Consider the following 24,482-nt stretch of genomic DNA (forward strand, 5'->3'; position numbering starts at 1 on the left):
ACATTTTTTTTTTTGGGGGGGAGGGGAGCATCGATAGTAAAACAGATTAAAACTTTATGAACAAAGATTATTGAATCTCTCGACAGGAGCTTGCCAATCTTTAAAGTGACTGTAAACTAACTCTAACCATATTGACCTTCTTTGTCCCAGTCATCACCACACCTTGACCAACAATCCCACCTCAGCTCCCTTTTGTCTTACTTGGTGAACAACTTCCTATCCATTGTCTTTCCACCAACGCTATTTCCTATACTTTTGCGTTATTGATAAATTTATATCCTCTGTTTTTTTGTTTTTTTAATTTCATATTTCTTTTTCTCTTTCTCCCCTACTTCCTAACACTTTGGAGGGGGGGGACTTTGACAGTATCACAAAGATGCTAACCTACATGTGCATTCATTCCTCTTAACTGAGACACACCTGCCGACATCTTAAGATTTTGTTGTACACATTTCAAAGTGAACCCTGTCAGATTTGTAAAGTTATTTTGTATGTTTCATTGTTTCGGAGTTATTCCTTTGTTTTCATTGGTTTGTATTTAAACATATATACATGTAACGTTGCCGTTACGCTCGAACCACCTTCGTTACTGTTCAAAACTCTCTCGGACCCCCCATGCCGTCCGGCACCATCAAAAAGGAACAAAGAAACAAAAATAATAAAATCCGGGTCGCCATCTTTTCTTTTTTAACAAAAACATTTATTACCATTACTCTTCCATCTTTTCACCACCTAAAGTCTCTTGCTGCCACATGTCCATCTAGCCTGGTGCATTTCTCCTTCCACTCACTGCATGCCGGCCACAGCTGGTCCATTCTTATTTTCGACTTTACACGTCCATTTTCTTTGACCCAGCACTTTGCTTCTCCCGCCCAAATGGTACATTTTTTTTTTCTCCTTTTTTTTTCTTTTTTCTCCTCATGTACACTTCTTTATTTGTATATGCATTTTTTTGCTGCTGCTGCTGCTGCTAATCTCTTTGCATGTCAGCTATCCTTTGCTGCTGCTGATATTTTTCCACGCGGTCATATGCATTATGTTTCGTATATAGGAGAATTAGTGTCACCAAATCTCCTTAGTCTCACTTCAATTCGACTTGGTGAACAACTTCCTATCCATTATCTTTCCACCAACCCTATTCCCTAGAACTTATTTCCTCTTTTTATGTCAGATTTCTTTTTCTCCCCTACTTCCTAACACTTTGGGAGGGTGGAGAACTTTGACAGTATCACAAACACACTACCCTACATGTGCGTGCATTCCTCTCAACTGATCCACACACAGTGATATGGGACAAGAGAGAGAAAGTGGTAACCCTAGTTGACGTAAGCGTCACTTATGATGCTGGCCTTAACAGAGCAGAGAGGGATAAAATAACAAAATACCAAGGACTTATGTACAACATGAAAAAAAACTGGAATATTAAGAAGGTGTCAATACCCGGTGAACCAAGTGCAAAAGAAATACAAGCAATAGCACTTAAAGAGACAGAATCTTAAAAAGATCTCTCGGTTGGAGTACCTAAAGTAATGGGAGAATGCTTAGCATCCGGAAGAATGCCTCATCCCCAGGAAAAACAAAGTGATAAGAAAATTAGAACAAAAGTGAAAAAGCCATCCTTCTAAGATTTTGTTGTACGGATTCGTAAAATTTTGTAGCACTTAAGGGGACGGTTAGAATCTTAAAAAGATCTCTCGGTTGGAGTACCTAAACTAATAGGGGAATGTTTAGCATCCTGTGGAATGCCCCATCCTCACGTGTACACATTTCAAAGTGAATCCTGTTGGATTTGTAAAATTTTTTGTATGCTCCATTGTTTCTGAATTGTTACTTTGTTTCATTAGTTGAACAAAGGGAGTTGTACGCTTGTATTCGAACATGTGTATATAAGGGGACCAGTGTTGTCGAGCGTCACCAAATCTTTTTAGTCTCACTTCATTTGCTAAATACATGTATCGAATTCATGCACTTGTTCGATAGATGCACCTTGTAATATTCTCTTTATTTCTCTGTCTCTTAGGTGCATTTGCCTATAAGAATCATCCGATCTTCAAAGTGGACATTCTTGGTGTCGTCGTCAAAGTGCACAACAGATATAAACTGTATAACTACGGAGGTAAAAACACTGTTTTCTGTTTATTTATTTTTTTGCAGACTGTTATCCTCATCTTCATAGTTGTTGTTGTTGTTTCACCACACTATTGCTCTGGCGGTCTTCAGGTAGATAGCTGCGACAAACTTTCACAAGAAACACTCGTCTAGCTGTAAACACTATCAATAATTCCCCCCACTCTTTATCTGTGCCTAAACCTAAACGTAGATTCCATGAACAAAGCTTCTTTCTTAGAACTGCACGCCTGTGGAATTGTCTTCTGTTTTCCTGCTTTCCGGCTGACTACAATATGGTTGTCTTCAAGTCTAATGTAAATAAGTTCTTGATGAGCCGTTCCATATAAGTTATCAAATTTACCAAATTTTCATTACTAATGATTACTATATTGTCCAATTTCTACTGTACACTCTTTAACCCTTATCCTTGAGTGGCCTCTTGGCCTTGATAATGTGGTGATACCTATGTAAAAAAAAAAAAAAAAAAAAAGGATAGGAATGCTGAGTCTCTTTACTGTATCCTCAGTAATCACTGCCTTCCATAGTTGTTGTTATCTCATCGTATTTTGGACAACTAATCCTCTGGCCTGCTTTGGGTAAGATTAAAACTGCGATCTTCAGACAATGCTCACCTGGAATTGTAGAGATTCAACACCTCCACTCACTGTGCTATGTAATTATTAAGGATACAGTTAAGAGATTCAGCATTCCTATCCTGTTGCGGTTAACCACCTGAAGAAAATCAGAGTAATAGTTGGCTAAAATATGGTGAAACGGCAACTATGAAGGTGGGAATAACAGTCCGTAAAAAAATAAATTAATTAATATACTAATTGCTCATCTCAACGGATTCCCATAAAAAAAAAAATGATATATAACATTATTTTGTCTTTCTTTTTTTTGAGTTGTATGTTGGAAAACTGTTATTTCGTGAGGCCATCTTGTTTCTTACTGTCTGCAATGATTATGCATGTAGGCAGTGTTTTAAGCAAGGGGAGATAATTCAAACCATACATATTCATTTAGTTCCAAGAATTCAAGATAAACAACAGTTTTATATACAATCGTTTCTGAAACGATATGGCTTTTTATTGATATTAAGTCTCTTCATCAGCACCGGGTATAGGCACCAACTTTGAAGCTAGACTACAGCATCAGGACTAGAGTATACTTTACTCTCAGTTACACAGCAAATCTATTATATATATAAAGCTGTATTCCTGTCTGTCTGTTTGTTCACAATTTAATTAATATGTACAAAAGATACACTGTTTCACAAATTAATTTTCATACGAAAAAATAAACTTATATATATTTTTAATTCCATTTTCACCCCAAACAAGGCACAGTGTCACTTTGATGTAGGGGGCTACTATCAGGGACATAAGTTGCAGGGATATTATGTGGGGAGTTGATCAGCGAGATGTTTGTTTACATTACACTTGAACTTCTGCATGGTAGTACAGTTGAGAAAGCAGGAACTTTTATTTTTATAAAGATGAAATGTAGTATCACAAGATACAAATCTTTATAAATTTTATTTTTATTAAAAACAAAAAAAACTTGCTATTTGCTAACTTCTCCACAAGGGCAAATTAATTACAAGTAAGTTTTAGCATCTGAAATTCTCAGTTAATGCTTTGTAATTAATAAAGCTAATTCTTTTTATTTATTTATTTATTAATTAATTTATTTATTTTTATTATAATTATTGTTATTAGTTTTATTAAAAAAGTTCTGTGAATATATTAAAAAAAAAAACTCATTCAGAAAGACACCCATTTTCAATATATTTTGTTTAAATACGTTTGTTTTGTTACTTACATTAAAAAGTTTGGTGTAAATAGAAAAGTTTTTTTTTAATCCTGTAAATATTTAATTTAAAAAAAAATGTTTTGTAAATATATATATTTTCTTTTAAATCTTAAAAAGTTTTGTAAATATATTTTTTAAAAAATCTTGCTCGCAAACATTCGACCATGTCTGCTATTTGACGTATTTACATACAACCACCGGCAATGTCAAGGTCGGACAACCGGTGTCACTTGAAATGTTTGCCAATCTTTATCTTTTCCTACTGGGTATCTAATCTTTACTTGGTCCATAATTACATATCAATATATATTAATACATATCAAGATATATTCATATATACAAACTTGAAAAATCCTTGAATTTTGACTTTTGCCTTGAAAAGACCTTATTTCTAGTATTTCTTTGAAAAATCCTTGAAAATATGGAAAATGCCTTGAAAATGTCTTAAAAACTCTATGAAAATTGTATTTTTTATATCCAGCGTTTTTATTTTTAAATTTTGAATTTTTGAGGCATTTTCTCTCGTTGCTCACTTCATTTTTCCTATTCCTTCTTCCTTGTTTTATATAAAGAAATTTTTTCCATGTTTAAAATAGATCTTCTGTAATTGCTATTATTGTTATAATGTACTCCCTCTTTTTCTCTCCCACTATACCCCCCCCTTTCCACATTCATATATATCAATATATATTAATATATATATCAAGATATATTAATATATATTAAGACCCATGAAAATCTTTAAAATTCCTGTAATAAAATATCTTAACTTTCTTTGCAGTTGATGATGGAACTGGTGTGATTTCGTGTTGTATTTGGAAAGAAAATTACAACTGTCCAACAACAGGTAACTGTAAAAAAAAATTAAAGTACTGGACCTCTTGTGATCCATTGTGTTAGTATTTGTTAAAAATATTAAATATTTATGAAAACCTTTTGGAATTTCCAAATATTTATGAAACTTGTCATATTATACCCTCTCATTTTCTCCCTCTTTATACCTCCCCTTTTCCACATTATCTCTTTCATCCTCTCTCCATTTATCCATTTTTTTCCTTACTCTCCTCCATCCCACTCTACCTTTCCCTCTTTTGTCCTTTCACTCTATCATTATCTCCCCCCCTCTAAATCTATCCATTTTTCCTTTCTCTTCTTCCTCTCCCTTTTTTTCTTTTCTCTTGTATCAGAAGTCTTTGTCTAACGCAAAGCAACAAAACTTTTTTTGTTAAAACGTCAAGCAGAGGTTCGCTAGTCACAAGTTGAGTTGAGTAGAGTTCGTTGTTCACAACACGAGATACACGTCGACGTTTTCTATTCGCATGTCTTAAATGCTTCTCCCACTCCACCCAGCGACTCGCCTTTTATAATGTTTCGGGCACACCCAATTTGCATATACCAGATGAGATTGCTCGAGATCTACGTGTGACCGGAGGCTTTAAAAGACAACAGCCGCCATCTTGGCCCTTTTTTTTTTTCTATCTTTCAGCCTGCTGCCGAGACAGATTCTTGTCCGTTTCTGAGGTAGGTCCTCTCTATTTCTATCACATCTCTCTTGCTATCCTCCTCTCTCTCTTCATTCCTTTTCACTCCTTTTCTCCTCTTACCTGTCTCTCTTTCCTGCTCTTCTCATTCCCCCTTTCTTGCTCCTTCTCTCTCACTTTCTCCCTTTGCTCTCTTTTCCTATTCCCCCTCCGTTATTTTATATAGAGAGATTCTTGCTTAAAACAGATCTTCCGTAACTGTTATATACATGCGTTTCTTGTTGCTTATTTTGTTATTTGTGCAAATTTTGCACTCGACGTACCAAAGCATACATTCGACTTTGCCCAAAGCATGTCAACCGCATGGGTTTGCCTATAATCTGACATAAGACTCCGAGCAGCCAATCACAATGTACAACAATGAGCAGACGACTTTTGGATAAATATTGGAAGAGAGAGAGAAAAAAAAAAGAAACTAGATGTTACATAGAAAGCATAGAAACTAACAGCACTATGAATTTATTAATGTTAGACAAACAACTGCAGACGCCCGAAGTAGCTTTTTTTTTTTTTTTTAATCAAAATCAGAAATTAATTGGATCAAAAAAGAATTGCCTTACATGTGGTGTTAGATGCATCATTGCAAAGAGAGGCTCTGTAAGTGACGGATGTGGCTGGCGGCGTACAAACATTTTCTTAAATTTTTTTTTTTTTTTTTTTTTTTTTGGACAAAAACAAGTTTTAACAATTAAACCTTTTCTTTTTTTTCAAACATTTTCTTACAATTTTCTTTGAAAAAAAAACAAAACAAATTTGAACAAAACAAAGAAACAAACAATATTTGACAATAAAAAAAAAACCTTTTGCTTCTTTGAACCTTTTTAAAAAGCTTTTGAAAGACCAAAAAAGAATTTGTTTTATAAAAACTTGTTTGCTAAACATTATCTATCAAAGTTAAATACAAAATAAATGGTTATAGTACCCCCCCGCCGCCACTGCATAAAACAACATGTCTGCTATGAAACATTATTAAATGAATAAAAAATCAATAATAAAACAAAAGTATTGTATTCGTACTATTTGGATTCATCGGACAGCGAGGGCAACTGAAAATTACAATTTTGAATTACTTACGACCTCTATTCTATAATAATAATTAGTGATATTTACAACTAGAAATAAAAATAGGTTTAAGGTTCCTAAAATTTGTACTAGAACTGTCCATAAGGATCCGTGGCGCAGTAGTTAGAGTACTTGTAAAAATCAATTGAAAAAGTGACCTTCGCTTGAAGATTGAAGGTTCAATTCTCGGTATGGTTGGCTGAAAAATACAATTTGCAAATTACTTAGCATCTCTATCCAGTCATGGCTGACAGAACGAGAACATGCTACCCCCATGAAGTAAGTAAAGGGTTCCGTTCGAAATTCCGTCCAAATTACTGAGATACATATAAAGAAGGTTACATCGATTGAAATGTTGTGAAAATGACCCTCAAGATGAGAACAGTAGTCTGATGAATTCAAATGATACGAATAACCAATCCTCATCTCAAAAGTTCAGAAACGTCAAAATTGCTGTAGTATTTTTCTTCTTCTTTTTTTTCTTTTGATTTCCATTTATTTTACTATTTTTCTGTTTCATACTGTTGTTAAAATTTGATCATGGGCGATGCTCGGGATAATCCGGCGGTTGACAACATGTTCTGAGCATACGCTTAGATACGCTAAGTTCAAAATCTGCACAAGTACCCTTATTTCTTGCAGACATATTGGAATTGACCCACCATCTTCCATCCTCACTGGCGAATAAAGTCCAGCAGATAAAAGATTCTATGGATATGGAATTCAAGCTCGGAGATTTGATCCATGTCCGTGGAAAGATCACAACTTTTCAAAACATCCGGCAGATCACAGCAAATTTTGCAGGTAAAAATTTAACTCATCATAATTTTTATACAAGGGGCGTTCCAAAAGTAATGCTTCCTATTTTTTTTTTATTCCACTCAAATGGATCGGGGGGGGGTGTTGTTGTTGTTGAAAATTGCATTGTTATGATAACTGAACTTATGCATCCATGATCTGAAAGTTTCATCTTTCTGTTGCAGATATTGACAGTGTGAGACTTTAAGAAACGAACTAGTGATGGGACGATTTCAATACGATTACTGATTCCGATTCTTTATAGATCTCTTAATGTTTAACTATACAGTTATTTTTTCTACTGTAAAAACATACGTTAAATGTGCAGATATTTTCTCAAGCATGAAAATACACTTGTTGAGGATAATCTATCGGTTTTAGTTTTACTTGTAGTTAAAAATCAATAAATATTTATTATTTTAACATTACTACCAGCAGTGGAAGATTTTGTTTTAAACAAAATCCAAAAAAAAAAAAAAAAATACAACTAAAAGAATCGTTTTTGGCATTGGAAAATAGGCACAAATTTTTCTGATTCTGATACCCGTAAAAATTCCGATTTTTTTTTTTTTGTTTCCCAATTCTGATTCTAATTAATTGTCCCAACATTAAAAGCAACCCCATGCACTTGCATCAGATAAAGATACGTCATTGAATTCCGGGCAAAAACTGACTTGAGAATGTTGGTGACTATGTAGAAAAATGAATTTTGTAGCATGAAAGGTCATTTGTTTTAATAGTATCACTCTCGTCTTCGTAGCTCTTCAACTTTTTAGAACAACCCTCGTATATTAGCACCCTATGCTAGTAAGCAGCGATTATATTAGCTAGTATGAATTTCAGCATGAGTTACAGAGTACATGTACCCTGCAACCTCTCTCCCTCAGAAGAGACGTTGCGAGCCTGTCTTTGTTTTATCGTTATTTCCATGACGGGTTCTCATCTGAGCTCCAATCCATCGTCCTCCCCTCGCCAGTCTTTCACGAGAAACAACCGTCTGGCTGAAACTACTGTCAATAATTTTCCCCACTCTTTATCTGTACCTAAATCCAAACGTAGATTCCATGAGCAAAGCTTCTTTCTTAGAACTGCACGCCAGTGGAACTCTCTGCCGCTTGCCTGTTTCCCACCTGACTACAACTTGGACGTCTTCAAGTCCAACATAAACAAACTCCTGACAAACCTCCCCCTTAAGTAAGACACTCTATCAAAACCCCCAATACGAATGATTACTACAATACTATCTCATTGATTACTGTACACACAATAACCCTTATCCCTGAGTGGCCTTTGGGCCTTGATAAGTGGTGACCCCCATGTAAAAAAAAAAAAAAAAAAATGCATTTAACGTGATTGAGGCAAAATGTGGCGGGTCAAGAGTTATCTACTTGGACAAAACCCTTGGAAATGCAGATGTCGAATGATATTACAGAGAAATTACATCCTACATTCAGGTCACACAGAAGAGGCGACAGAGGTGACATGCATCTGAAGATGTTTTTTTTTTTCTTTTTCTTTACAAGGGAGTCACCACTTATCAAGGCCGATCTTATGATAAGGTTTAATGAGTATACGGTGGTCACTGAGACAACAGCGGAATGAACGTCATCTGCCATCTACGTTTCTTCATCCCCAAGTAGACGAACAAGTTAGAAAAGAATTAATTTTAGTCTTCCTTTTAGTCTCTCCCCCTCATGAACAAACTTTCCCTCTCCAATAAAACCTTAGAAACTGCAACAATTCTCCATTATTTTCATGCATGAGTTTTATTTGCTTCAGTTAAGCAGTCGATCAACAGTCATTAGACAACGCAACCATAAAGGGAACGACCCACATGGAAAAGTGACAAGCCTGCATGCATGTAAAAAAAAAAAAAAAGTAAGGAATTAATTTTAGTTTTTATTTTAGTCTCTCCCCAAACTTTTCCTCTACAATAAAACCTTTGAAACTCCATTGTTTCCATGTGTGAGTTTTATTTGCCTAAGTTAAAAAGCTGATCAACAGCCGCTAGAGAACGTAACCATACATATTAAATCATGGAAAAATGATGACCCGCCAACTTCCATCAATGTAAAAAAATCAAGAAAAAAGTAAAAAAAGACTTAATTTTAGCCTCTATTTTAGTCTCTCCCCATCATGAACAAACTTCTCTCGCCAATAAAACCTTTGAAACTCTATTGTTATAGTTTGATTTGTTTGTTGATCACTCACTGGCAAAAAACACGTTTGTGTGAACAGTTCAAAATCATAAATTTTACAAAAGAAAATCATAAATTTACAAAAGAAAAAAGAAAAACAATTAAAAAAAAAATCATAAATTTTACAAAAGAAAAAAAGAAAAACAATTAAAAATTAATAAATATAGGGTGGAATGGTAAAGTTGTCATCCCAAAGAAAAGAAGTTTATTTAAAAAATTTCGTTGAAAAAATCAATTCAGCTAACTTGATTATGTAGTAGAGCTTACATCTATTCAATGTAGCCGCCTTCAGCCTCAATTACTGCTTTGATATGGGTCCATAACTGGGAGCATACTTTTTCCACAAGTGCCGGCAGGAGTGTGGCGGATGGTGATCAGGCCGGCTTTGATGTTGTGGGAGGTCATGTTGGTGATGTTCTCGACGTATGACCAAATGAAGTAGGCCAGCAAGTTAAGGTCAGGGGATTAGTGAGAGAAGGGTACAAAGTTGTAGCTCTCCTTTTGAAGGCAAGCCTGGGTTTCTTTGGACTTGTGGGCCGGCGCTGAGTCTGGCTGCCACACCCAGAGTCTGCCAGCGACCACCAGATGGTAGCAGGGCATCACCACACTTTTGGCTTTTAAGCTGACTTCAAAGATGTGAGCTGGTATGATGTGGCCCTCACTTGAAACCACACCAAAGACCATAACTGTGGCTGGAAACTTTGTTTTCATCACCCTGGGCACGTCCTTGTTATTTGTGGCAATTCAGTGATACATTTTGAGGGTGCTGGCAATGGTCCTGTTGTCATAACTTGGATCAGAAGAGAACATGAATTGTACAGCAGCACATCTCTGACCTTGCTTGTTGAACATTGTGTCATTTGTGATAGAAGACTCCTATTGCTCTTGGGATTTGTACGCAGCTGACCAACTAGTGGATGGTCTTCAACAAAACCGGTTTTCATTAAATGAAAAATGGAATCATGTTGTATTTTCTAGAGCGATATAAATCACCCCCCCCCACTTTCTCAAGGGCTGATTAGTTTGTTCAAATTATACTAGTGAAGTAAATATGGTAAATTCACAGTTTTGGAGAAGAATTATCTTGCAATGTCCCCCGAAGAAGATTGAACAGTATTTATAAAAAAGAAAATCTGTTAATATGCATGTATACATCTTTATAAGACACCCTGAAGAAAAGTCGTTAACAGACTGAAAAATGAAAACACTTTAAAAGATGTTATTTTACAAAAATAATTAAAAAAAAATTTTTTTTTTTTCTTTTGTTTGCTAATACATCTCTATTGTCATCGTCATGATATTTTTTAAATTCCATTATGGTAATTATACTAATTATGGCAATTATGGTACCATCAAAATACAGCATAATCACGTTGACACACTGATTCAGATCATTGAAGTTAAGCAACTTTAAGCCTGGTCAGTACTAAAATGGGTGAATGTTTAGGAATTCCAATTGGTGTATGTGCTCTCCGCTTATCTCGGCATTGTTTCCAGTCAGTTTCCGGGCCTCTCCTTGACACTGGACCCAAGCAGTGCCGATCCAGGAGATGTGTGGTTGGATACTGCGCAACCCTTGCCTCACAATTATATGTGCAGCTACCCTTACAAGGGGTGTCCATTGTCTTCATTTTTTTGTTATTAATGTTACAAACTTTCTTACATTCAAATCGTTAGTAATTGTCTGAGTTTTTTTTTTTTTTAAATAAAATGTTTTGTTAAATAAAAATTACAATTTCTCTGCAACTATCGCCGCATTTTCCTCCTTTTTTTTGTAATGTTAATGTGATTATATTTTTAAAACCTTAAACATTTTTTAAGGTTTTCATTTTTTGTGCCTTTTTTTTTAATGATTTCATTCTTTGTGTCCTTTTTAATGATTTCATTCTTTGTGGACTTTTTAATGATTTAATTCTTTGTGTCTTTTTTAATGATTTAATTCTTTGTGTCCTTTTAATGATTTCATTCTTTATGGCCTTTTTAATGATTTAATTCTTTTGTGTCTTTTTAAATGTTTTTTATTTTTGCACCTTTTTTAATGTTTTCATTCTTTGTGCCTTTTTAATGTTTTCATTCATTGTGCCTTTTTTAAATGTTTCCATTCTTTGTGCCTTTTTAAATGTTTTCATTCTTTGTGCCTTTTTTTAATGTTTTCATTCTTTGTGCCTTTTTAAATATTTTCATTATTTTTTTAAAATGTTTTGTTTAATAAAAATTACAATTTCTCTGCAATTATCGTCGCATTTTCTTTTTCTTTTGTAATTTTTAAGATTATACAGGGTGTTTCAAAAGTCTTGGGAACATAAAGATTTTTAATAACTCAAAAACTATTAGGAGTTAAAAAATGAAATTGGTACCGTTGGAAAGGTTAAAGTTTCAAGTTTTGTGGGGAATCTTCAAACTTGCTCAATATGAGCACCATTCGTCACACGGCAGACATCTAGTCGATAGTCCATTTCCTGCCAAACGCGTTCCAGCATCGACGTCAATGGTTCCCACAACTGCCGTTATTCGAGCCTTTAGTTCGTAAATATCTCTTGGAAGGGGCAGCACATAGACTTGTTGCTTGACAAAGCCCCAAAGGAAAAAGTCACATGGGGTAAGATCTGGAGACCTAAGAGGCCAGGGCATGAGAACGTCATCACCTCGCCCAGATCTCCCAATCCATCTACCAGGCAGCCTTGTGTTAAGAAACTGCCTTACTCTAAGCCTCCAGTGTGGTGGTGCACCATCTTGTTGAAAAATGAAGTCATCAGATTCTGCTTCTTCCAACTGAGCCATTAACCAGTCTTCCATCATGTTGAGATAGGATTCACTAGTGATAGTTGCCTCTTCAAAGAAGAACGGTCCATAGACACCTTTCTTGGAAATTGCACAAAACACGTTCACTTTTGGTGAATCTCGCTCGTGCTCAAGAATTTCATGAGGATTCTCAGTACCCCATATGCGAGTGCTATGCTTGTTAACTTTGCCATTCAGATGGAAGGTCGCCTCATCGCTAAAAACAAGCCGGTCATCAAAGCCGTTATCTTCCAACTTCTCTTGCATTGCAATGCAAAAGTCACGGCGAAGTGGCTTATCAGTGTCCTTCATCTTTTGGACCAACTTGAGCTTGTAAGGTACCATTTGCAGTCGTTTCCTTAAGACACGCCAGACAGTTGCTGGAGCAAGCTGAAGTTCCCTGCTGGCTCTTCTCACTGATTTACGGGGGCTCCGCTGAAAGGCTGCCCGGACTTGCTCAACTGCAGCTTCTGAAGTTGAAGGGCGACCTGTTCGCTTACTTGGGCACAAACACCCATCTTTCACAAATTTAGCATGCCATCTGACAATGGGTTTCCTTTCAGGGACTTCTTTTTTAAATTTCCTGCGAAATGCACGCTGAACACATGTCCACGATTCAGTCTTTGCAAATTGGAGGACGCAAAACGCCTTGTCTTGTTTAGAGAACGCCATTACTGCACATGGAAAGATAAGACGAAAATGATTAGTATGACCAAAAACTTGATTAAGCAAGCTTTAAAATGACACCAGTTTCATTTTTCTACCTGGAATAGTTCATGAGATATACGAATTTGTAATGTTCCCAAGACTTTTGAAACACCCTGTATTTTTAAACCCTAAACATTTTTTAATTAATCGTAAAAAACGGTAGTCACACATTTTTTTATTTATTTTATTTTTTTTTTGTTACATTTTCACCCCAAACAAGGCACATTGCCACTGTGGTGTAGGGGGCTACTATCAGGGGCAGCAGCTACTGGGGAACTATGCTTGGATTTGGGCAGCAAGATGTCGGTTTACGTTACTTCTGCATGTCAGTACAGTTGGGGAAGCAGGGACCTGGAATGAAATTCCAGAGTCTAGCGTTTCTGGGGAAGAAACTACTGGAGTAGAAAGATCTTCTACATCTAGGGATCTCTACTGTGTGGGGGTGGGATTTAGCTGTCTGTCAGGTTTGTCGAGGGTGTCTACGTCGTGGGGGCACAAGTGTCTGCAGTTCATCACAGCATTCACCATTAAAATACTTGTAGAACAGGCAGAGGGGTGCAACGTTTCGTCGATGGGACAGAGGCTGAAGCTTAGATGCCAGTTCAGGGTTTATCAGATTGGCGACTCTCTTTTGAACCTTGTCTAGGAGCGAGAGACTAGCAGCAGATGCACCAGCCCAAATGTGACAACAATACTCCATAGATGGGCGAATGGTGGCCTTATAGAGGTACAGGATAATTTTTGATACTTTCATTGCATTTTATAAAGAAGTGGTCGCAGCAACCTTTTCTTTTAAACCATGGCATTTTAGTTTTTTAATAAAAAAAAGTAGTTGAAAAGAATTAGTCGTAGTTTTCATTTAATAAAAATTACCTTTCTTTTATAATGTTTTTATTTACTCTAATGTATATATAATATATATTTTATTTTTATATATATATAATTTTATATATATAAACTTTATACACTTTATATACACTTTATTTCATACAACTCCTCAAAATCACTTTGGTTTAGCATCATAAATTCATGAATGAAAAAAAAAAAAAAAATGATTGAATCGCGTAGTAAAATAGAGTTATCCCCCTTAGACCAGTGACGAGTTTTTGAATAGCGCCTTGAAAATGACGTTCAGTCATTTAAAATCATCTGTCGCTTCAGAATCCTTCTCCGCCCCTGCACCACTGTTAAAATTAAAAGGATGGGGGATGGCAAGAATAATAAATATCAAGAATAAAATGTGACATTTACTTAATTTTTTAAAATTTAATTATAGTTTATAATGGAATAGGTAGGTACGGGCAAAAAATGGGCAGACAAAAAAAGGGGGACCTAGTTTTGAAAGCCGATTTATCAAAAAAAATTTTGTACACGTGAAAAAAAAAAGTTATGAAAAATGTTTTCACGACCAAACTACTCAAGTCAGCTAAATTATGAAGTTAAATAAATTCATTGTAAAAATCATTTAAAAGATAAATATTAGTTTTCTGGATCTATTTCAAAGATAATTAGTAAAGTAAAGATATCCTAAGATATTGAATAAAATAAAAAAAAAAACACCTTGTTTGTACAAAACATAAATTAATTAGCCCAAAACCGAGTGATTTTGCTATTCGCAAAAATGCAACAAGCAAAAATTTTGTATACACGGAATATACAAAGGCCCAAAATTTCAGACAGTCGAAAGACTGTGAACATGACGTTATGTAATTAAAAGGGAGGAAGGGATGTGATATTTTTCTTTTTTTCCCAGACGTGTATCCATACATTCCTATTCTGAACATTTCTATAAATTTTTTCCATTTTTTTAATTTAATTAGTTTTCTATGTTCCTGTTTTTAAATTAATTTTTTTAAAAATGATTGTTCAATATTATATAAAAATTATGTTACGCTTAAAGTTTCACATTCTTGCGAGCAAGGAAATTATTAAAATCTTGCATATAAAAATTATGCAAAACCTGTAATTTAAAAAAAAATGTGAGAAATATTTTTTGCAATTATAATTTTTTTCTGTGAAAATATTAAAAAAACAATGCTTAATTCAATATCGGTAGTTCGAGAAATTAATTTTTCTTCGAGTTATATCGAATTCATTAATACGAACTTTAGAGGCTTTTTTCATAATGTCCCTGTAAAAATTTATTTTATTTTTATTGTTACAAATTAACGATGCTTTATTTATATAAAAAAAGCAAAAATAAATTCTTGCGCTTTTTATTTACTACTGAAAACTATAACTTTAGTAAAGGTATTTTTTGTTCAAACAAAATAATACATTTCCACTAAGATTTAAATAAAAATAATTAGTTCATTATATTCCGCGATTATTATTTGATAAATACTGAAAATTTCATTAAAATTGGTTAATTTCATGAGTTTTGGTGATTTTTTTTTAAGTAAAAGGAGGGGTCAAAATGTTTATACATTTTGAGCATCGTATTCATTTTACCCGTACCTAGGAATAGAAGACAAGAGAAATAAGCTTCTTTCTTAGAACTGCACGCCTGTGGAACTCTGTTCCGTCTGCCTGCTTCCCACCGGACTACAACTTGGATGGCTTCAAGTCCAACGTTAACAAATTCCTAATGAACCGCCCCCTTAAGTAAACACTTCATCAAATCTCCACACTAACATAATGTACTTGCAATAACCCTTATCCCTGAGTGGCTTCCAGGCCTTGATAAGTGGTGATCACTGTGTAAAAAAAAAAAAAAAAAAAAAAAAAACTTTGTTAAAAAGAAATACTATAAAGAGACTCCTAATTACCTCCCTTGGACACGTATCTTGACATGCGCTCGAACGCTTTAAAAAATTGACTTCCATAATAACCTATGTCTGGCGTAACTTTGCAATAAAAAAAAATCAATTAGACGAGAATAATAAATATTACGAATAAAATATTTATTTCCTACCTCCAAAAAAAAAAAAAAAAAAAAAAAAAAATTATTTAATAATTAATTAATATAAGTTACGCGTCAAATATTTTTATGCCATGCTGAATATAGGTAAGGGAAATAACTCTTACAAATATAAAGGAGTCTCTAATTACCTCCCTTAAAAATACATAACTTTGCAATTGGAAAAATAAATGAACTTTTGTCCACATATCACTGAGATTTGATTGGTCAGTTTATAATATATTAAATGGATGTAGATTATTTTGATATGGACTCAAACATTTAAAATTAGACGCTCTGCCATAATTAAGTTTAAAGTAGTATTTTTGTTGTTCCGTTATGTCTTAGTTTGAAATACCTTTCCTTGCCTCATCATTTTGTTTTAGTTGGGGATCGGGCATTCTGCTAGATACCAAACATTCACCTACTATCGCATACATCCCAACCGAGAGGTCTTTTAAAGATTCTGACTGTCCCTTTAAGTGCAATTGTTTGCATCTCTCTTGCACTTGGTTTACCAGGTATATTTACTAGGTAGTTTTTGAAATTCTTTTTCATGAATTCGGTTCCTCCTATAATTACTGGAATGATGGAGATCTTCCAAAGATTCCAGTTTCTTTTTATGTCGTGCGTAAGACTTTGGTATTTCATTATCTTTTGTCTCTCAGCATCATTTAAAGACACTAACGTCTACTAAGGTTGATTCTTTCTTTTTTTTTTGTCCCTTATAACTTTAATAATTCCGTTTTCTAAATACATAGCTGTAGAGACTGTATAGGCATTAGTGTTTTTTTTTTTTACACAGGCATCACCACATTATCAAGACCAAGAGGCTACTCGAGGATAAGGGTTAAAGAGTGTACAGTAGAAATTGGACAATATAGTAATCATTAATAATGAAAATTCGGTAAATTTGTTAACTTATATGGAACGGCTCATCAAGAACTTATTTACGTTAGACTTGAAGACAACCATATTGTAGTCAGCCGGAAAGCAGGAAAACGGAACACAATTCCACAGGCGTGCAGTTCTAAGAAAGAAGCTTTGTTCATGGAATCTACGTTTAGGTTTAGGCACAGATGAAGAGTGGGGGAATTATTGATAGTGTTTTCAGCTAGTCTAGCGTTTCTTGTGAAAGTTTGGCAAGGAGGGACCATAGATTGAAGCTCAGTTGAACACTTTCCATGAAAATAACGATACATCAGAGACAAACTCGCAATATCTCTTCTGTGAGATAGAGGTTGCAGGGAAGAGAAAAGGACATCTACGAGGCTACAAAGTCTGTTCTGAACTCTGTCAAGGCAGGATAAGACTTTCTAGCAACTCCTGCCCAGATGTGGCAACAGTATTCCATCCTTTGACGTACCTGGCTCTTATATAGATAGAGAATTGCATCAGCAGTGAGATATCTACTGGATCTGGTGGTCTATCTCTTATTTCAAATTTTCGTCTGTCTGTCTGACTTTTGTGTAAAACGTTTTTATCTGTCTGTTAGGTGTAAATTTGAAATATCATTTTTGTCAGTCTGTCATACTTTGAAAAATGTCTTTTTCATCTGTCTGTCGGGCTTAAGTTGAAAATAAAATAAAATAACATTTTTTTTTTTGGTCAGTTTCCCCATGCTAACGTTTAGTATAGCATTTTTGTTAGTGCCTACTTTTGCAAAGAAATCCTTAACAGTACTAAACCTTCTTACAGAATATTCACCTAAGAATTGAATTCTTACGTCTTATTATTAATTCTAACAGTTTGTGTTGACGATTCTTCAAGTGAAATCAACCGAATGCTAGAATTGCCAAGACTTTACAAGAACATCTACAACAAACCTTTTCAAGTTCCGTTTCAACTGGAGAAAGAAGGCAAGCAATTTGATGACGAAACCAGTAAGGTAGTAATGTTTATGCTTTTTATGATATATATATTAGTGTTGAAACAATTAATCGGAATCGGGAATGAGAAAAATTGAAAATTTGGGGGAATTGGAATAAAAAAAAATTGGTGCCCATTTAAAATTAATGAATATCATTTGATGATTTAAATCAAAATATTGGATTCACATTTATAATCAATTTTCAATTCTTGTTACTAGATTTGCTTGACTACTATATATATTTTTCTGACTATGTATTTTTTTTGTTGGTATGGCTCAAATTAGTGAAGTCTAGTGTTAAATCATTTAATTATACTCGTACAACTTTTAGTAAATTTTTATTCTACACCAGAAATATTTCTTATTTACATTCAAATTCACGTTTACTAATTTACAAATTGCAAATTCACGTTTACTAACATTACGAATAAACTCATTAAGTTTTGATTTTGGTTTCAATTAGCTGAATGAACTCAAGTTATATATTTTCAATTAGCTGAATGAACTCAAGTTATATATTTTCAATTAGCTGAATGAACTCAAGTTATATATTTTCAATTAGCTGAATGAACTCAAGTTATATATTTTCAATTAGCTGAAGGAACTCAAGTTATATATATATATATATATATATATTAGACATTAAGAGGAGATAGATATATATAAATACCCATTCACATACACTTTTTCATGATAAAGCTAGAACCCAGAATTAGATGGAATCGTGCAATTGCATCGAAAACGGACAATGCCAGATCTGAAGTGGGTTTCGATGTACTGCATCTCATCAGTGATGTGCTCTGACATAGGGGCGAAGCCAAGTCGTCACACGTATGAAGTGTGCAATACTGACGACCTAGCCATTTCCAAAAAATAATATACAAAATTTGCAAGAATCATATCCTATTGAATATAAATTAAAATCGAGGCATAGCCAATAGATTGCGCCGTAGCCCACATGGTTAGGTCGACCCTGGGCAGAAGCCCAAGCCGATGCATACTCTCCGATGCCAACCAACAAAATCTTCTGAATTTCCAAAACACAGTGATTTCTTTATTGGACCTTAATTCCGACCATCATCTCTTTGAGATTAGCTCTTCCTCCTCTGTCGTTTGGAGGTTACCCTTTTCTTTCTTGATTGTTTTTCTTTTCTCTTTTCTTCTGAATTTCTTTTCTTTCTCTATCTTAAACAATATTTCTCTTTAATTCTTTTTTTTCCTTTTTCTTTCTTTCTCTCTCTTCAACTCATTTTTCTCTTAAAGAAACTCTATTATCAGCTATGCCCTTCCATCATTCAGTTCAATTCCCATCACCGACACTTAAAATAAAACACGTGGCCCAATGACAATATCTAGGATATCAGAGCGGACTTCTCATCGCCAAGTCAACTTCACTTTGCTGAGAAATTTATTTTCTGCCCACCATATCGACAATAAAAACATATTCCAGACTTTGGAGAAAAGAATGAATTTCTTAAACCTCATGTCAAACATCCCACCTAACCCTTAGTCCATAAGCAGGGTGAATTGGTGTTATCCGGGCATGCAACATCGTTACAAGCCAAAGATACTATACAAATTGCATTCAACTTGAAAATTCTATTTAAAAAACTATAAACTGCAGAAAATGGTTACACATCTACATTTACAGACAACTGGGAGGAGGGTTCTGACTTTTTGTATTTTTTACTTCTGCAGTTTACGGACTGTGATATATATATTTTTTTAATTTTCAAGTTAAATGCAATTTTTGCATTATCTTTTGTTTATCAAATCGTTAGGTGAAAGTATAGAATAGTTAACATGATATGAATGGGTTTCTAATTGTTTGCCGGGTTGAAGGTATTTTTACTTTTGAAATTTACAAAATTATATTTGGTATTTCTGCAATTTATGGACCATGGTGAAAAAAATAACTATTTTTTTCTTAAGTGATTTCAACAGAGCAAGGGGAGTAACTCTAGTTAGTGTTGTATATCAAGGGGCGTAACTCTGTTATCGTTGTCATGTCCTTTTCATTGTTAGGTTAACGAACACCATTGTATATTTTCTCACATTTGAGAGTTAGTCTATCTGTCTGTGTCTGTTTCGATTTTTTAGACTATTAGATTTATGAACCTTCACTACCGATACAGATTGTTATCTTCTATACTTCTATGAATTTAGTTTTTTTTTTTTTGTGTATTGATATTCAAATTAAAAACCCTTTTTTCCTATTTTTTAAAAAGAAAATACAACTTTTTTATCTTTGGGTTGTGGAATTGCATTCATCTGCTAAAGATCTAGCTTAATTGCATATTCTTTTAAGCATTCATTTTTAATTAATTCCCTATTAGTATTTTTGGTTTTCTTATGGGATGATCATCTTTACTTAACTATTACGTGTAATTATATTCATACAGATATTCTACATGATTTATACTTGCATAATATTTGCGTAAAAAGGTTATAGTAAACACAAACCTTTTTCTATATATATATTTATGTGTGAGCATAAATATTTGTTTAAAAAAAATTGCTTACCAAACTCCTCTGTCAGTTTTTGGTCTACAAACATGAAACTTAATATGTAGGGTATTCGAACCCATGCGAAACTTTATATTTGGGTTTGAGCCGGAAAAATCGGTGCAAAAGTGTAAAAATTAAAAAAATGGAATTTGCCAGGTGAAGCTTGGACAACAGTATTACGAGTATGCATGCATAACGTAATAGCTATTGGTTCCTGTTTTAATTTTTAGCCTTGCAGAAACATGTTTTCATAGCTTGGGCATTAACATCAAAGGAAAAAGTAAATCATAAGCTAAACGTTTTGGTTTCAATTCTCGGTGGTGGTGCACAAGTCATTTTTTTTTAAAACTTTTACAATCATTACTATTTATTGGGTTCAGTATAATATAATGCATAAATATGAAATGCATTATTCAAAATATCATATTTAAGCATGACCGGGCAATGCCAGCGGCCTGCTAGTATGTATATGTTTTTTTTTTTTTTTTTTTTTTGTGAAACTGATCTAAGCTGAAACATTTTCGTAAACTTTGTTTTTTTCAGAAAAAGATGATTGAAACATTGGTGACCATCATAAAACTTCATCTGCAAGAATATCGGAAGAAATTGTTTGATGTCCAAGAGATTTTGCAAGATGAAAACCTACAATCCACCATCTTGGAAGTTTTGAACAAAGACCAGGTATTAAAAAAATGAAACAGCATTTTTTTTTTTTAAATTTTCTTTGAAGGACAATAAAATCGACTGATTTTGCAATCAGCCAGATTATCATTGTGCTTTTCTTTCTTATATCAAATCAATGTCGGTGTGACGTATGTTTTACATGCTGACATGGGTTTCAACGCTTTTAGAAATTGACTTCCTAACTAACCTATTTCTGGCCAGGTCTTTATATACTCCACTTTTCTTTAAATCCATCTTTATTAATTTCTCCCATGTTTTTCTTGGCCTGTCCTTGCGAACTGCCCACCCTATCTCAATTGTTCTATATCTACTAACCCCTCCTCCCCGCACTAAGCTACAAAGTCTGTTCTGAACTCTGTCAAGGCAGGATAAGACTTTCTAGCAACTCCTGCCCAAATGTGGCAACAGTACTCCATCCTTGGATGTACCTGGCTCATATATAGGTAGAGAATTGCATCAGCAGTGAGATATCTACTAGAGCGGTACAAGGATCCTATCATTTTTCCAGCAATTTTGGCAATACAGTAAGACTGATGTTTAAGCTCCCGACTTTTCCTATTCACTTTCTTCCTCACAAGTTAGTGTTGTATAGCTGTCTGTATAATGAATGTGTGTATATATATATATATATATATATATAGAGAGAGAGAGAGAGAACAAGAGAACACGTGAAAGACTGTACCCGTCATGTCAAGCGTTCGCCTCACTCTTTGATTGTGGCTTTATGAAAATATTTATCTAAAATACGATTCTATTGCAGTGTATACCTACATAAGAATACAACGGTAGTAAAAATGTTTATACATTTAAAGGTGACAATGTTATTGAGCCTTGCGTTTTTATCCAAGCTATAGTTATTCTTCCGTTTGATATTAATCAGATGGGTTCATTGTTGGCATTGGTTTCCTCAGTATCGTTCTGTAACCTTATAGTCATATGTTAACACGGACCTACACGTTACATGTAGGGACCAATCGTTACATGTAACGACGAATTGTTACATGTAAAGACTAATCAAAAAATATCAAAATGGAAAAGAAGAAAGATTGCTCGTATATCGTTCAAACGTAAGCGTCGTTAATATATTAAATTATTGCTACCTACAAGAGAACATCGGCGCTGGAAGAACGAGCGCAAATATGCAAAAATGAGAAAGAAATGACAAACACACAAAAGATGAAGCCAGGCGAAATTCGGTCTCGAGTGAAAATGGAATTGTTTAAACAGAAATGCGCATGCGTGGAGAGCAAGCGAGCGATCCGTTGAAAGTGGGATGTGCATTGGAGTGTGTTGTGTGAATATATGAGTCCGTCTGCTTAATGGAGTCTGATACCGACTCTGTGATATGTATTCATAGAATTGGAGGCTGTCTAAAATGCATTTACTATGCATCTGGGGTGGAATGATTTTTTTTTTTGCAAGAGAACACGTGAAAGACTACCCGTCATGTCAAGCGTTCGCTTCACTCTTTGATTGTGGCTTTATGAAAATATTTATCAAAAATACGATTCTATTGCAGTGTATACCTACATAAGAATACAACGATAGTAAAAATGTTCTGCACATCTGAAGATGACAATGTTATTGAGCTTTGCATTTTTATCCACGAATCAGATGACTCCATAGTTGGTATTGGTTTCCCCGATATCATTTTGTAACGTTGTCATTACATGCTAACACAGACCCTCACGTTGCATGAAAGACCAATCGCAAAGGAACAAAAAGAAAAGTAAGAAAATCGACTCAGTTTCTTTATTTAAAATATAATGCATTTATTCCTGGTACTTTCCAAACTAATGTATTGCATCTTGTTTTAAAAGTCTCTTAGTTCATCTCTTCTGCCATGTACTTTACAAAACCCTGCCGTCTTGACACAAGCTTAAATGGGCCACACGTTCATCTTACACCAGTACACACTTTTATTCTCCTTCACCGCCTGCTTGCTGTCCGTGAGTGTCCTCTTTTTCTCTCCCTTTCTTTCCCCCCTATTCCTCTGCTGTGACATTACGTTGTGCACTTGCTTCGTTATTTGCATATGTGTCATATGGTTGCTGCTGCTAACACGCATCAGTGACTCTGTTACAGGTGGAGAGAGGAGAGAGAGAGAGAGAAATATGAGTGATATCAATGAGAAAAAAAATAGAAATATTACTAGTGGGAGGGATGGGCAGTTTTACTTGGTCGTAAAATATGCTTAAATATGATATTTTAATTTATCCAGATTTTGTATAGTCGTGATTTCAAAAATAAAAAAAAGTATTTAGGTGCCATCAGCTAGAATCGAAACCGAAAGCAAAACTGTAGCATTCAAAGCTGGTGATGTTACCACTCTACCAAGGTGATACGCATATGAACTGATTAAAAATAAACTACAATAAATGTACAAAAGGTATAATTAAGTTTTCAATTCTAACCCCTTTTTAACCCCTTAAAAACTATTTTAACCACCCAAAGACCCATAAACGAACGATCCATAAAAAAAATCCAATCATTTGGGGCCCTTAGCGCCGCTCTGCGACTTTTAATTTTGGGAGAGATAGAGTTTGAAAATATGGAGACAGACAGACAGACATAGTGAGTTTTATAAATTAGATTATTAGATTTACAGATCCTGGCATCTGCAAAGTTGATATGATCTTCATCCCATCCGATGCACCTGTCAACCTCAATTATTTTGACACTGCCAATGATTTTATAATCGACTTGACCCTTTCACATGGTACTGACATTTTGAAGTTGAACATCATAACACGACCAAATGTAAAAACACCTTAGTTTTACTTGTCTCCTAGGAATACCGAGAAAGTGAGGAGCTCCAGCCTATTGCGCCACTGAATGAAACGTAAGGTTTAAAAAAAAATAATGATAATAAATATCATATATTTCGGCGTATAAGGTGACCATCAGATAAGACGAGGTACAAAATTTGATCAAATTTTAATAAATTTATCATATATCGGTTGTATAAGACGACTGCTAAATCACGAAACTGTTTATTTAGACTAGGCTAAACATTGCAACAACTGGTCTCTATAAAATATTGTTTTTAAAGATGATTTTTTTAAATTTAAGGCTTGTCTTATATGCCGATATATACGGTATTCATCTGAACTCCTTCTTGTCAACTTCTGACTTCAGCTCTAACTTTCACCATGCGTTCTCATTCTATCTCCCTCAGTTGTCCCTCTCCTCCCGACTATGCTGTGCTTTTTCATTCGTCCTTTGCACAGCGATCATTGTCCTCATGTGCAAATTAATGCCACATGTATATTAGTAAACCGTCTATAGACAAAAGTTTTTTCTTTCTCTTTCCTTCCTTGATTCAGTCACCCGAGAGAATAGACAAATACGTTGTCGCTTGTGTAAGTCACGTTTTGCATTACTTTTGTCACAGTCACAAATATCTCGACTGAAGCATAAATACACAAAGTATCTACTGTTCTGTTACCAATTGCCATTTTGCTTATTCTGGTTACAACTGCCCCATGTTATTAGGGCTAGGACAACAG

The 24,482-nt window shown here is 34.5% G+C and overlaps 1 protein-coding gene across 1 annotated transcript in view; it reads left to right on the plus strand.

Annotated features, from left to right (window-relative positions):
• Positions 1 to 24,482, plus strand: part of LOC145261226 (CST complex subunit STN1-like) — a 50,249-nt gene that overhangs the window by 16,467 nt on the left and 9,300 nt on the right. The window contains exons 3-7 of the mRNA XM_080119589.1: positions 2,021 to 2,116; positions 4,706 to 4,771; positions 7,170 to 7,331; positions 17,660 to 17,799; positions 20,833 to 20,970. Coding sequence (XP_079975715.1) covers positions 2,021 to 2,116; positions 4,706 to 4,771; positions 7,170 to 7,331; positions 17,660 to 17,799; positions 20,833 to 20,970 — 602 coding nt within the window. The remainder of the gene's footprint in view (positions 1 to 2,020; positions 2,117 to 4,705; positions 4,772 to 7,169; positions 7,332 to 17,659; positions 17,800 to 20,832; positions 20,971 to 24,482) is intronic.

This window comes from Euprymna scolopes, chromosome 37 (genome assembly GCF_053919585.1).
Source record: "Euprymna scolopes isolate OS-2025 chromosome 37, ASM5391958v1, whole genome shotgun sequence".
Lineage (NCBI taxonomy): Eukaryota > Metazoa > Mollusca > Cephalopoda > Sepiida > Sepiolidae > Euprymna > Euprymna scolopes.